Here is a 15560-nt window from a genome sequence, read left to right on the forward strand (position 1 = left end):
GGATCAACATAAGATGCAGGTTCAGCCTGAAATACTTCCAATTTGGAAGAAGGCTCTGACCTTTCTGAAAACTTCTGCCTTAACTTTTTTACCTTTAAATTTTATTGGTACTTTGTGAAATAGTGTTCCATGCTCTGAAAAAAAATAATCTTATGCTTGGAGGCTGTTTAGGTAGTCTCTAGCTGAACTGGAAGATTTGAGATATCACTACTTTGTTGTGCCTGCCAGAAAGACACTTTGAACTTTCCAGAATATTTTTTCCTAGCACATAGGTTTTTACATAATTAAGTAATAACATTGGACTGGTAAGAGCAATAAATATGAGTCAAACCACTTTGATTTTTATGAAGAAGTCATTGTAATATTAACAGAATTATAAGATTAAAAGATGGAGACAATCTCTAAATGTGGCTCTTTGATCAATTTTGAATGTTTTATCTTTGAAATAATTGGTTATTCATTTCCTTAAGTCTCCAAGCTCAGTAACCGCTTCTCTTAATGCTGCTGGAGGTATCGTGTTACCCTGGCTTACTGAAGAAATATGTGAAGTCTTTGAGGATTCAAAATTCTATAAAATGAATAATGTTCTTAGCATTATAATTACAACCAAAGCGATGTTGAGAACATGTGCTTGCTGAAGTGGTGCTTTTAATTACCGAAAGAATCTCTGCATCTGTCATTGCTTTGGAGTATGGGACAATGTATTCTGTGATAAGTCCAGTGTGGCTTCACTTAAAAATTGGATAATTAGCTCTGAGTTTAGACCAATCCTTGTTTTGGTAATAATTATATCATAGTACCTATATTTAAATCTTTGCACAGTGATCTTGATACACAGTCCAGTTTTCAAAATACTCAAAATTTGGCAAATTGCTTTTTTCAGAGTGAAAAGAGGCAGTACTATCAATGGATTTTTCTCAACAAAAATAGCAGTATAATATTAAAATAATGCAGTAGTGTGTGATAATATGTAATATATTGTGCTGCATAAGTACTGTAATAATACCAGCTATAATAGTATGACATACAGAGCTTTTACATTTCCTATCATGAAAAAGTCTACTTGATGTATATTATGAGTACAAATTTTGATGTTGATCTACTTTCTTTTTCATTTTAGGTTTTATATGAACAGTTCAAGTTTTTCTTGAATCTCTATTTTCTCGTCGTGTCCTGCTCACAGTTTGTACCAGCACTGAAAATAGGCTACCTGTACACATACTGGGCTCCTCTGGTAAACAGAAAAATACTATTAACTGGAAGTTTGGGGGTTTTAACATCAGTGAAAGGTTCATGTCTATGTACGTTGCATAAACCTGTAACTGGTAAACTAGTCAAAGAACAGCGCAGAAGTAAAATCCTTATTTGAAAGCTGTTGTTTGACAGCCTTCCCTTCCACTTGCCCATTCTGCCTCTGCCCCACAGTCAAGGTTGTTTTTGTTAACCAAAACTAGTGTCAGTGCATAGTGCTCTGTTCTGCCTTCTGGTCACTGGAGAGTTTAAAAAAAACAACCAGCAAAAAAAGCTCCAGCTGCCAGAGAAACATAGAAACATAGGTAATTTGTGTGTCAAATACCTTTCTGTTTATTATTATTTGGTGCCTATTTTGTGTTTTCAGATTAGGTCAGAATTGTGAGAATAAATTTTTTTCATTCCTTCTGGATCAGTTTTGATCACAACCTTTTCTCACAAAAATTGAGATAAAATATTTTAAGCTGTGGATTAATCAGGAGGGAATTGTGTCTTGAAAATAAGGTATTAATTAAACATGTTTCTCCTAATTGATCACCCTGCCAGTTGCACTGCCTTTCTTTTGATACGTCTTTTTATTATTGAGCTCTGCAGTATTTTCTTGGGAAACTGCTCAAACCCCTTTCTTCTGACTCAGGTTTCTTAAGGCTTGAAAACTGAATTCTCTTCAGAGGAGACCCTTTTGGTAGTCTGCCAGCTGTATTGCCATGATTCGGAATTATTTTCTTATTTGTAACCAGATCATTACCTTTTTTTTTCTTCTTCTTCCTAGTCCCTTCACACTAGGTTTAAAGGCAGGAAGAGCAAATGCCCTATGTTTTAAATTTTTTTTAAAAATAGGTGTTTTTCAGTAGCATTTATTCTCAGTAGTGTTCAAGAGGAACTGTGACATGCTGACTGCTTGAGTAAAGGTCGTTCTTAACAAGTCAATAGAGTAAATATTCTGGATTGATTTCATTGTTTTAATTGTTGTCGCATGTGTCCTTTTAACTATGGATAAATGGAGAGACTGTCCTGGCTGTTCTTCCCACCTCTCTTCCCAGACTTTTGCTTCTGCTGCAACAAAAAAAAAAACAAACAACACTTTCAAGATAGAAAGCTTGTTCAACAGTGGGGTTTTTAATGGATATTTACAAAGTCTTTGTCACTGACACAGTAAGAGAGAAGTCAGCCTTGTCTGGAAGTTGCTCTATTTACCATGTTGTGCTGTATGCAGCACTATACATTAGCACTATACATTACTAAGGAAAAAATGCCAGTAAACCCTTAGCATCTCAGCCCATTTCAATCCTGCTCAAAGAAGGGAGAAAATACCATATTTTGTGAACACCAGTGACCTGTTCTGTATAAATATGTTTGTCTTATTCAAAGGTATTTTGAATTATGCATTCCAGTTTCCACATACAGCTTGAAAATAACCAGTATCTCAATATAGTTTTTTGCTGAACTTACTTGTTTTTTACATCAGTAGCTTTTCTACTAATAATCAACCTCCAGGTAAAAGGCAGCAAGTGAATGTTGAGCAAAGCTAAGCATCTATGACAAAAATAGAAAACATTTAATATCTGTTGGTCTGCTTTTGCTGCTTAACAGATAAGTTTAGAATTTTTTGAAGGGCATGTAACTACTGATAAATCTTCAGTAATAATCAGAGGAGTAGCTATATCTTGTATTTTCTCTCAAAATTTTAAGGAAAACTTGTTTGCCCTGATACTTAAAATCAACTGTCTAGAAGCTGACTATTGCTGGAATTGTTTTGTGTTTTTTTGATGGAGGTATGTGGATTTTGTGGGTTGTTTTGTTAGGATTTTTTTTTTGTCTTTGGTTTATTTCAACAGTTTTTTACAACACAGATGCACTTAGATGAATCCCCAAAGTTCTTAAAACAAGACTATTTTGCTAATTTATTTTCAATTGCTCTAGGGAATGAACTTCTCATTTCCAATCCAGCATACAAAGGTTTTAAAGCATACAGGTTTGATTGTAGGCAGTACACTAAAGATACTTACCTGCTTACGTTCAAGGAAGATGACAGGTTCCCTTGTTAAACTGGCTTCACAATTTTACACACTCCTTTGGAAGAATATCAGTTTCCGTTGAGCAAATGAGTAAAAACAAAGTGTCTTGCTTAAATTGTTCCTCACAGTCATGGTCAGCTGTACACAGCTGCTCAGCAAGAGGCTGTTAGAGGAAATTCTTTGAAGTAGCACCTTGCATTCGGTGTTTTTGATTACTGTTTAGTAACAAGGTGTGTGCAAATGAGAAATATGTTTGAAGGTGCTTCAGGAGTGCCCTTTTTTATGCTGCCTAAATATCTATATTGCCAAAGCATATGAAAATGCTTCTGTGAGAAAGGAAGAAAATCTGATTTTTCATTCAATTATGCCCTGGGAAGTAAAAAGAGAATGCTTTTTGCATAGGCCATTTTTTGTTCTATGTAGTTCTATAATTGTAGCCAACGGAAACTTGAACAAAAAGATAGTGCTTAACTGTAAGGTCACAGCTGAATAAGACTTGGAACTTTGGACTGGAACTGCAAAGCAATCCTAAAATCCATAGGAGGATTTTAGTCAACACTCTTTCAGGAAAGCTCCTTCACTCCTTTTGTATTGCTGGGACATTAGGGGAAGTTTGGCAAACTGGGCTTCTGCAAGAGAAGTCTAATGGCACAAATTTTCTTCTGTAAATTAGTGGCGGTTATCTGAAGCTAGATAGGTAATGTAGAATCTTATTTGTTGGTGGATTTGTTAATATTTGAATTTTGTATCCATCTTACTCAAAATAATGAAGACCTTTTTACTGGTGAAAACTTTATTTCTCTGCCACTGATGGGGAAAAACTCAAGTGCTGAGTCTAAGCCAGAAAATCTGATCTAAGGAGGTTTAGAGAGGTAGAGAGGGAATTTATATGCTTATCCCTGAATTGTTCTTTGTTTTTTAGCTTTCCACCCTTTCTAGCCAGAGACCATCGCCGCTGAGTGAAGCACTCTGTGCGTTTCCAGTAGAAGCTGCAGTGGCATTGTCCTGTGAAAGGAGCAGCCAAAGCATTTAGACACTTAGTTTTTCAGAACAAATCCCCTTTTTTCTTTGTCCATATTTGTGATGTGTTGCTAGATTACTATATATAAGATGAAAAATTATTAAACTAGCCATCCATTTATCCTTTTCTATGTATTAGGAAAAAGGCAATTTTTCAACACTAGAATTAGAGGCTTTTTAAATGTTTTTGGTAAAGCCCTAAAGTTTGTGGATAATAATGAAATACGCTTATTGAAACTGTAAAGGCTGTTTTTAAGTAATCCAAAGCATCTTCCTTTCTTGCGTTTTGAAATGCTGTCTAAGTTATGTATATTTGGACAGGTAGTTATTCTAATTATATTTGTACAATGTGCAAGTATGATTTTATTTTTCCTGGACTAAACCAAGGTACTATTTTAACTTATTAAAGGAAATACTCAAATCCAAATTTAAAAAGAAAAGTTAATGTTCTAAGCACATGTTCTTACTCTGTGTAATATTCCTACTTGCCTATTTCTATTCTGGCACTGAAAATTCTGAACTGCATAATTCTATCTTTAACAGGGATTTGTTTTGACGGTCACAGTGGTACGGGAAGCTGTTGATGAATTTCGACGTTACAAGAGAGACAAAGAAATGAACTCACAGTTGTATAGCAAGCTGACAGTACGAGGTTAGCAACACCATTTGTATAAATCCTTAAAATATTTAATCTTTTTCTTATATACGCATTTGCAGGCTTTCAGTTCAAAGAAATAACTAACAGTTTCAAGTTGTAATACTCAGAATGATATTGAACTAAAAAAAGCATGTGATTTCCCTTAGACAAATATGATTTGGCCTGTTTATGAATTTTAATAAATGGTTGTTTATCAAAGAAAGATGTATGTGTATAATTTTATATATTTTTTAAGGATTCTGCTGTTTAGTACCCCTACTTCAAAGTGCAGTTTATCTCTGATGCTGAACAGTAACTCAACAATATTGTCATCTATGTAAAAAGCATATATAGGAAATAAGGGAGCAGTAAATAATTAAACCAATTAAAATTCCTTAGAGCTTTTCAGATTTGGTCGATATATTAGTACGTAAGAAAAGGAAGGTGTATTGTGAGTCAGCTTCAATATCAAAAATATTTATTTGAATTTTTACATGTAATTCGAAGGCTGTGTGATCATGCAATATCAGGAAGTGCCAGTTTTCTTTAATGAAAGAAGAAATCAGTTACGACTTTGTTTGGACTCAACACCTTTAACAGGTTTTCATGAAGACTTTTAAGGAAGTGAAGCACTTCAGATGTGAAGTGATGATTAAATTTGGCAGGATATTTTAAATTTTCAACATGGGCATGAGAGAGAACTATTCAATGCTCTTCACTTTTATGTGCTTAGCACTTTTTACTGTTAGATTCAGAACAGAGTGCCACATAGAAAGGTGCCAAAAAATAATGAATAACCTATTATCAAATCTAATGAATAACTTTACAATATGATCTTACTATTACCATTGAAAGGTTATTTTTTTTTTCTCTGATAAGGATTTTCCTTGGCACAAAAATTCTAAAAGTGGGAGGTTAAGGGAATGTGAGGTTGCAGCTCAGGCAGTTAGAGTATATGGCAGCCATTGTGCTGAATGTAAAATTTTTTTACTTCTTCCCAGCACACATTTCAGTGCATTTTTTTAGTATATCTTGGTGAATATTTTCTGATAGTCAGTGGGAAGAGTAACATCACCATGGCTTGGAATCTTGATGAGAAACTAAACTCTTGGAGTAGCTCTGGATAATATTCTTTCCAGAAGAAAAATAAATGAAAAACTTGTAATATAACACAGGTATGTTCTTTGTGTTCCCATTTTTTGGAATAATTGGAAAGTAGACAAGCAGTCAACAGTCTCATTAGTGATGGCATAACCTAGCAGCTGAGAGGCATTCACACTGCTTCCTTACAGTATGGACACTTGCATTGTTTTCTGGAGTTTCCATACTGACAGGAGTAACTTTAGGAAATAGTCTCATGTTCTTCCTTTCCTTGTCAGTCTGAAATAGTGCTATCAACATTTAGTAATACAACTGTTAAAATTTGGCACATGGGACAACTGGCATAGCTATAATTTGTTTAACACAAGGGTTGCACTGCTGGCCTCTAGATCTTTTTTACAGTCATTAATATAGTCTGTTAGGAAGTGGAATCTTAACAGCTTTTGTTTCAAAGTTGTAATTTAAACTGCTAGTTGGCCTATTCGTTTTTTAGATCTGTTCTGGAAGGCCACTGAACACTCACCTTGAAACAAATAGTACAATCAGTACAATCCTATCCTATTCAGCAATAGTGTTAGTAATCTGAAATTCTTAATTCAGGAAGCACATGTACAGTTTGTAGTTACCTTTGCCATGTAAATGTCAAGACTGATATTTGCTTTTTCAAAAGCAAAGTTTGGTGCCTTTTATGCTTCTCTTTTTTAAACTCATGTTTAGAGTTAATAGACATTTAAGTAGGATTTAAGTAGAAGTTTTGGAATTGCAATTTCTTCTTTCCCTACTCATGAAATATTTTGTGAGGGTATAAGTATTTGAAAAACCCTTCATTTTGTGACTTCTAGAAATAAGGAAGCTGTCAGTGAAAATTTGGTTTTGTCACCTTAGAGATTTAAAAGTACTATACAGTAGAGTATAGGTAAAGCCCAGCAGTTATATGATGAACTGACACATAGAGAGCAGGGACTTATTTAAAATTCTTATTAAAAGAAGCTTTAAAAATGCCCCTTTTTAAAAAAAATTATATCAGCTTTTAGTCTACAAGAATGTTTGTCTATTTTGACTTCAAGATTTTGGTGTCAGTGCCATCATGAATTCATACTTGATTTTTGTTCTGTTTTGTGGGGTTTTTCAAGACTGTTCTTCCACAGAAGTAAAGATTCAACAGGTCTGCTTGCAATGAGCTCTGAATGCCATGTTGACAATTATGCGTGATCACTGGACTAACAATGTTTTGGGTAATGACCAATTTTAAGAGTGAAAACATTACTGCAATCACCACTCAAAATTGTACTACATGTTGCCAGAAACCCATATATAAAATCATGAGTAGTGATAAATTGCACTTTTTTCTTAATATAGGACTCTTCCATAATGAGATATTCTGAAACAGAGATATAATTTTGATACAGAAAAATGGGACTACTTCCCATGATAATATTAGACCAAATTTTTTTACATATTTCAAAAGGATGTAGATTTATCTGTATAAATTAATAAAGTCATGTGCTCCTCTTCCATATACTATTTTTAAAAATAAGTTCCAATATAATTTCCTAATTTTTAATATTGACAGTATTCTTCAAGTGGAAAAAATTGGTTGGGCCTACTATACTAAAGTACAGGCTAATGGTTTGGAGAAAGAAGGCTTTGTTACTTGTGAATGAACAAACTTGATACTGATTTAATTAAAAGCCTGAAAACTGATACTGCTCTTAAGAGTCACTTTTCAGAGTGGAACCACACTTTATACTGCTCTAGCATCTTTTTTTTTCCCTAATGATTTTATGACTTGTGCTAGTTTTACAGTGTTTTATTTGAAATATTTATTATTTCCATCTCAAAGTTAGAGAAACTGACATAGAGATGTTAAGCAGGTTGCCCGTGCTCAAACTGGAAAGTAGGAGAACTTAAAATTAACAATGTTCAGTGTTCAGTTTTGGTTGATAAAAGTGAAAATCTAATGAAAATAATTTCTAGTTAGTTGTTTTCCAAATTATATGTATACAAATGTAATTTGTCGCAATAGAAGTTATTGGGATCTAAATTATGATTAATTACTTTCATAAAGATAGTGTGGGTAGGCTGGTTTGTAAACTAAATTTTTTTTATGTAGTGCTGCAGTAGATTAAGATTCAGAAGTCTGTGACTATCTATCAGGCTTGACTTTCTGTTGGAGTCTTCCTTAGTCCTGGGAAATCCAAAACATGTAAAACATATAAAACATGTAAATGCTGTCTTATGACTTGCATGTTGCTGGTGTAAGAACTACCAACTTTTGAAGATAAGGGTATTCACAGTAGTAACTCTTGAAGACTTAGAATTTCTTTCTAGTAATTCAAAAACTTGAATAAGTATTTGTTCTAATTACACTTATTAAATAATAATGAGCTTCTCAGAGTGGGAAATCAAAGGAGAATGGGACATATCTTTTAAGTGTTCCTTATTTGTAGTTGGACAGGTATTGGCCAGATTAACATCCATAGGCTAATTCTGATTCATAAGATTTCCAGTGATATGCAGTTCCCTATTTGTCATGTAACATGGAAAAGCTCAGTCACTCCTTGTTGAATTTGCAGTGTGTAGCTTTGCACTTTTTGAGTTGGTGAACCTGCTAAACATGAAGTTTGAATTGTTTTTAATTTTTCAACCCTTCATGGCAAGTGATGAAGCATGCAAATCAGTAAATGCATTGAAGTTTTTAAGTGAGCAAGTCAATTAATTCTACCTTGTCTCATGTCTGTCATGTGATTCTTTTCCCTTGTTTACTTGATTATGGTATCAAATATATTACATTGTTCAGTGTATGAGGAATTCTGCTGTCCTAATCTTATTGAGGTGTTTGCGGCAAAATCTGTTTTGCTGCAAATATAAGTCTGCAGATCCTTAATAGACAGTTTTCAGTCAGCATTCAAGTTTAAGCTGTAAGGAGGAATTTCTGTTTCAGAGCAGTTCACCTGCATGTCCTTTTGTAAGTAGAAAACTGCAATGGGAAAAAAATTTAAACCTGGGCATGCATGTTTGGGAGGTCTTCTGTTTTTCTTACCTATAGGACCATTATACATTTGACACAGTTTCTTCTCTCAACCACTTAGGTGTGATCAGTTAAGTGCCTATAAAAGACTGCTATTCTGAAGCAGAATCACCTCAAGTTTAGAAATACACTATTACCTATTTCATTAGCCTGTGAAAAGCCAACTGGATAATAAAATTGTGAAGCAACTCTAACTCTTCTTTTCTCCCTTTCCATTCTTGAAGCTGGCAGTTTGGAAGCTTTCCTAGTTAGGTTTATCTGTGCAGTGTCACTGAAGCTTCCAAGAAAAAGAATATCAAGAAGAAAATAATGTACTATAATAGTCACAACTACTAGTGGCAGAAGAGGCTTGCATCTGTCACTTTCTCATCATGTTTAATATGTTGCAGAACTCTTGCTTTGCAACCTGCAAAGCAAAAGAAAAGTTACATGTCAGGAGAGATAAGTTTAATGAAATTCCATCCAGGATTTAAGTGTGAAAGACTTAGGTCTTGGCTGTATCCTTAAAGATTATTAAGGGATGAAACAAAGTTGAAAACATACATTTAAAACTGTATGAAATTAAGAACATATCAATAACCAGTAATACAAGAGGAAAAAGTATGAAAGCTAGTATGCTTCTTTTGGAGACTTATAGTGATTTCAATTTTATTTTTTTTTTGTTAGAATTTCATCTCTTCAAGAACAGGTTGTCCCTCTGCTTTGAAAAGCCAGTGCATTAAGAAACCACACTATATCTGAATCTAGAGGTACAACATTAGGTCTTTATTCCTTGTAACATTTCAGACCTACTGATGACATTATTCCTGGTATTCAGACCCTTTGGAACAGTTTTCAAGTTTAAAAAAAAATTATACAAATTTGATCTGATTAGGGAATCAGTACTAACAACAGAAACAGAACTTGAAATTTTAACATAAGAAAGAATTTAAAATAGAGATCAGAAGAGAGGGGAAATCAAGAGGACTATTATTTGACATTTTTGCAGCATTGAGGAGATTGGATAAGAATGAATTTTACCCAAGAGCAGACAGAACATATAGGAGAGAAGCTAGGAAACTTTTTTATAGAGTTTGACAGTTGATGGAAGACTAACCTCACTTCTCTATATAAGATGGATTTTGAAAGACCAACCTGCAGACAGCACTTGCTCTGAAAGATCAGCATCCTCACCTTGGAGTCACTGGAACTTTGAGTTTTCCCTCACTGCCTGCCTGCTCTGTTCTCCTTTAACTCCCCATTACATTACGTGTACTCTAATTATGTTGATAGTTTGGGCTATTAGATATCAGGAAGAACTTTCATACAGTTTATACTGCCACCAGTCAGGAGTTTTGTATTTATGGGTTAGAGACAAACACTATTACTAACTCCACAAACAGTACTTCAGACAGTATTAAAGGTACCATGGGTGAGGTGTAATAGCAACTTAAAAAGAATTTGAAAATGCTGTTTTCAGAAGTGTCTATTCTTTCAAGAGTAGCGGTCAGGTGGTGGAGACACTTTGTAATAAAAAGAAGCATAGTTTATACCCACATTTTGTTTACTTTATTTCCTAATTTTTTGTGTGAAGTACTTGTTAGCTCATATGAGATATTTATTAGTTTTTCAAATCATTGCAGTTCATTTAAACTGGCTTTATCTTGGGAGTAAAATGACTTACTACAGACACATTTCAGTGTTCCTGTTCTGTGTAATTTTATACATTGCTTTAGGCAAAAGCCTTGCGCCTTGGTGGACTATAAAGTCTGGATGCGCAGCCACTTCTGACAGCTTTGGACTTTTTATTGGTAATTACACAGATGGTGAAGTGTGTTTTGCTACAGAGATTTTTTAGAGAAAAAATAGTTTGCAAAAATAATTTATGCAGTGAATAACACTCAGTGTGTTTTTTTTCTAAATGCATCTTCACTAAGATGTAGTATTGCATTATTTTAATGTTCTCTGAAATGGTATCTAATGAGTCTCATTTTTGCTAGCCTAAAAGAAAGTGTTATGTGTTGACGTTCCAGAATTTTAAGTCACTTTTTTAATTATTGCCACATTTTACCATTTAGTATTTGGTGTAATATATCCTGCCATTCAAATTTATTGTAGGATTGTTCTGTATGTATGTAAGGCCTTTTCCTTATGAGAGGATGTACAGGATGGTCCAACAAGACTTGTTAGTGTCTAATAAAGAGATCATTCTGTTCTGTTATACTAAGCCACCTAGAAAACACTCTGATAAGGAAACTTTTCAATTCATTAAGTGGAATTTCTGGAGTTGCTAGATTAAGTACAAAGGTGCAGTGTGGGTTCCTCTTGGTGTACTTGGCACCAAAGTCTTTGCTTTATGTCTGCCCTACATCATGTCGCACATGAACATTATACCTTCTCTTGGCCTCTCAGACCTAGTGTCCTTTGGTCCTTACTGTAGGTGTAGTTATGGCTTGACTGTGGAAAATCTGATGGTTTAAGCTGATAAAATTGCCAGTAGTTGCATTTGGTTAGTACCTCTTGAGTAGTTTTGCTCAACCTGTACAGGTGGTGTAGATCTGAGACTTGACATAGCTTATACTAGAATTTTTGTGGCTGTTACTGCTGTAATCAAGTGATTGACTGATAAATTGATGAAAATTGTTAGCAGAAGAATGGAAAACAATATAGAAAAGTATGTCCTTTTGGTAAAGCCAACAGACTTAGAAAGCAAAGTAACATTACTATGTTTTCTTCTGGTATATACTATTCACTTCTAGTCAAAACTTTGGAATTTTTAAGGAGAGTTCACAGGTTTGTGCAGGTAAGCAGGTGAAATATGTTGATTTTATGTCAGACTTTTCCTTTAGTGATTCAGCTTTAGTATTAGTTACTTTAAATAAAAAAAAAAAAGCTTTGATACATTGACACTACTTTAATTTCCATAGGTATCTCAATATTCTTGTAGAGAATTGCTGATGTTCTTGCTACAGCTTTTTATACCTTCTTGCAGTCTTCTGCTACTTCCTCTCACCTCACAGATTCATGTGTTGAAGATAGATTTTATTTTATATTTGAGAGTGGAGGACAGAAAACGCTTGTGGCGACTGAAAAATGGAACTAGTGTAGAAGGTCACTATTGGTAACAAAGTCTGGCTCTCAGAAGTAACTTTGCAGACAGGCCAAACAAAAATCGTGATTTTCCTGACACTGCACATTTTAGAAGTGCTATTTTAATGGAAAATGTATTAAATATTAGCTGTATATCACAGGAATGCATCTATTATTGACTGAATTAGATGTAAAGCAACTGCTGCTTTTGTATAAAATTTTAAAGAACAAGTACTCAAAATAATTACTTATCATGTGAATCTTACTGCCTTTTACTAAATGTAAATATAAGTATAAAAAATATTGCTGTCTCTTTATTGAGGATTGTAATGAGAAGATCTCATGAATTTGCATCCTACCCTACTTTTTTTTTTTGGTTATATTTAGTATAACTGAGATGTGACTGTGCATTGACAAATCTGGTACTCATAGTATTTTTGATTAAACTACAAACTTTTTTCTGTTCATTCTCTACTTTTGTGTGTCTTCTGTTTTAATTCATTACACCTGTCATTTTGAACTCTGCTACCTTACCATGTTTTGACATACCTGTTGCTTGGAATCATGGTAGTATTTGTGTGTGTGTGTGTGTGTGTGTGTGTGTGTGTGTATCCTTGGGGGATTTTAGAGTTTGGTTGTCTTGAACTCAGGAAAGCAACTTTATTTTGGAGTTGTAGACCTGGGAATAGAACTCCTGAATTCTAATGAAATCAATAGTTACATATTTTGGGCAATAGCTTAACCTCTCTGTCACAGTTTTTCAGTCCATCAAATAAGAATGTTAAAACTTAACAGTCTTGTAAATATTAATACCCTACAGAACATATGGAAATTAAATTGGAAAAATGTGCTGTGTATATTTTTTGAGTGAGTTGTTCACAGCAGTTACTGATTAGGAAGCTTTAGAGAATGAAAATTTCAGCTTTTGGTATTTTACTTTTCTAGAATTAAATCCTTAGGCATTTCTTTTACCTCAGAGTGTTTTATATCTTTTCTACTATAATTGCCAACATTATCAGACAGTGCCAATTCCATCAGGAACTTTAGTGGTCAAGCAAAGTTACCTGTTAGTAACTGGGCTGTGAATAACAACTCATGTGTGTAAGACTTCTCAATGACTATAAACCTGACAATTCTTGTCAGATACAGAAGTGCTGTCTAGTAGATGTGAAGGATTCCTTTTTGCAATTTTACAACTCTATTGCAAATACTACAGATCAGACTTGAGCATCTCCCATATGTATTTTTTCCTCTAATAACTTGTACAATAGATAACTGGTTACAAAATTGGAATTTTTTTAACCTCTGGGTTATTTATTCAAACTGGTGAAATGTATCAATGTGTTCAGCAGAGATCTATTTTATATAAATTGTAATATTTTCACTTAACGGTAGCATTATAAATAACACTTGCATTCTGGGATTTATAGTCTTGTTATTCTTTATTAATGTTGATTACATTTCTTCTCTTTTTTTTAAGGTAAAGTGCAAGTTAAGAGTTCAGACATACAAGTTGGAGACCTCATCATAGTGGAAAAGGTTGATACTTTTAAAATATATTTTAGAGACTAAAGATTATTAACATGCTAATTATCTTCTGAAGAAAAGTGTATCAAGGTACTTATCTGTGAAGTCCTAACTAGCTAGTATTTTAATTCAAGTCCTATTTGAGAATCTTCAAGGAAGTCTATTATAGAATTAATTTTATTTTAATTGAATGTATATTTTTCTATTTTATGAATAGGTATATGCTTAAATCAATCTTGTGAAGGGAATACAAATACAGAATTAAATTCCCTGACATGTGCTGTGCTGAATGTTTTGAGATGTCTCTGTACTGATTCCTTCCTTCTGATGGTTAAATCACTGTTTCTCTGTCTTAAGATTTCAAGGTTAATCTTTCTTTATGCATATGTGTGTATATTTTTTGAAATATATTTGTATTATGTTAGTATAATATGTATCTAACTATATGTAATTAAATAATAAGAAAGTTTATATGTTTTTAAATGGACAGAAAGCCTTTCAGTTTGCTTGCAGATGGTGAGTGAGAGCTGTGAATTCTTCTTTGCTCTATATTAACATTATAATAAAGATTGTTGCTTATTTCAGTTGCCTTTGTGGGCTACTAAGAAATTATTGTGATCTTAGAAGTCAGATTATATTTGTTGTCAGACTATTTTTGCTTAAATTAATTCTGGAATTTAAGAACCCAGACTCACTTTCTGGGTGCCTGCAACTAATTCCCATCACACTTTGTATTAGAGAGCTGATCCATTAAGATGCTGGAAGCAGGCACCTCAAATTCAGTCTTGTATCTACTTCTTGGTTTGGAAAACTTCTGCTTCCTTCCTTTTTATTCTGTAGTTCAAAGCAAAAAACAATACACCCAAGACTCGTTTGACTTGCTGCTCTCAGCTTAAAATATATTCATGTAGTTTGCACCATTTCTTGATTTTTTTGTCTTCTTTTTTGTTTGCTCTGTGTACCTTATAACTTTTTGGGCCCATCTGAGCAGCAAGTACTAGGCTGCACAAAATAAGCACTGGTATGTCTGGCCTTTACATCCATTTTGCTTTATACCTTGTTACCTTAGAGTGCAGATGGAATTGGCTTGTATGTGCTTGCTTCTGCCTATTCCAGAACTTCTAGGAGACTGAGATATCTGCTTTGATTTTTATTATGGATTTTTTTGGCCCTTCTTCAACTCTAAACCTTGAATTAATTATTATAGAGTGTAGCAGGACTATGATGACTACTTAGGTAGTAATCTGCCTTCCCTGATATTCACTGTGATCCATCTGTCTGTTGGATAATACTAGAATTTGGAAAACTGGAGTTACTTTGGGGATCATTCTATCATGCACAAAGTTGGTTATTAGCATTTATTTTAGCAGTATTTTCAGTGGCTTAGACCTCATATGTTGTGAGTACCTGAAGATTCTAATGAAAACAAGTAATGTTTAAAGATTTAGAGAAATAATGAGTAGCGAGCTTTTTAATAGACAAAGATTTTAGTCAGGTATTATCAGTAAGATGCATATAATGGCTTGAATGTAGTATTTAAGCTTCAAGCTCCCTACTGACCCAGCAGAGCTGCCTTTTTTCCTTTTGGCCTAGCTGGGGGTGCTTTCAGACTAATGAAATTAAATGTTTTCTGGTTCTGTTGAGGAGTGTATTTTGTTGCAGCAAGCAGTTTTCAATTTCAGAGTATGACTCTTAAGCCAAAGAACCAGTCAGGAGTGAAATGTTCAATTGCTCACTCTAATGGCAGAGAAACAAGTTAACATTGTATTTGACTGGTAGATGCATCAACAGCATTTCTGCAGTGAAATTAATGACTCACTTGAGCTGAAGATCCATATGTTAACTAGTGACTGCATCACAAATACTAACAACTTATGTGAAAGGCTTTTCTAGATTTAAACTTTGA

At 33.9% G+C, this 15560-nt stretch overlaps 1 protein-coding gene across 6 annotated transcripts in view; it reads left to right on the forward strand.

The window, feature by feature from the left end:
• Positions 1-15560, forward strand: part of ATP9B (ATPase phospholipid transporting 9B) — a 158519-nt gene that overhangs the window by 30844 nt on the left and 112115 nt on the right. For all 6 annotated transcript variants that reach the window (XM_086842951.1, XM_086842955.1, XM_086842971.1 and 3 more), the window contains 3 exons: positions 1121-1234; positions 4833-4941; positions 13608-13666. In XM_086842951.1, coding sequence (XP_086699077.1) covers positions 1121-1234; positions 4833-4941; positions 13608-13666 — 282 coding nt within the window. The remainder of the gene's footprint in view (positions 1-1120; positions 1235-4832; positions 4942-13607; positions 13667-15560) is intronic.

The sequence above is a fragment of the Cyanistes caeruleus genome, chromosome 1 (genome assembly GCF_971803275.1).
Source record: "Cyanistes caeruleus chromosome 1, bCyaCae1.hap1.1, whole genome shotgun sequence".
Taxonomy (NCBI): Eukaryota; Metazoa; Chordata; class Aves; order Passeriformes; family Paridae; genus Cyanistes; species Cyanistes caeruleus.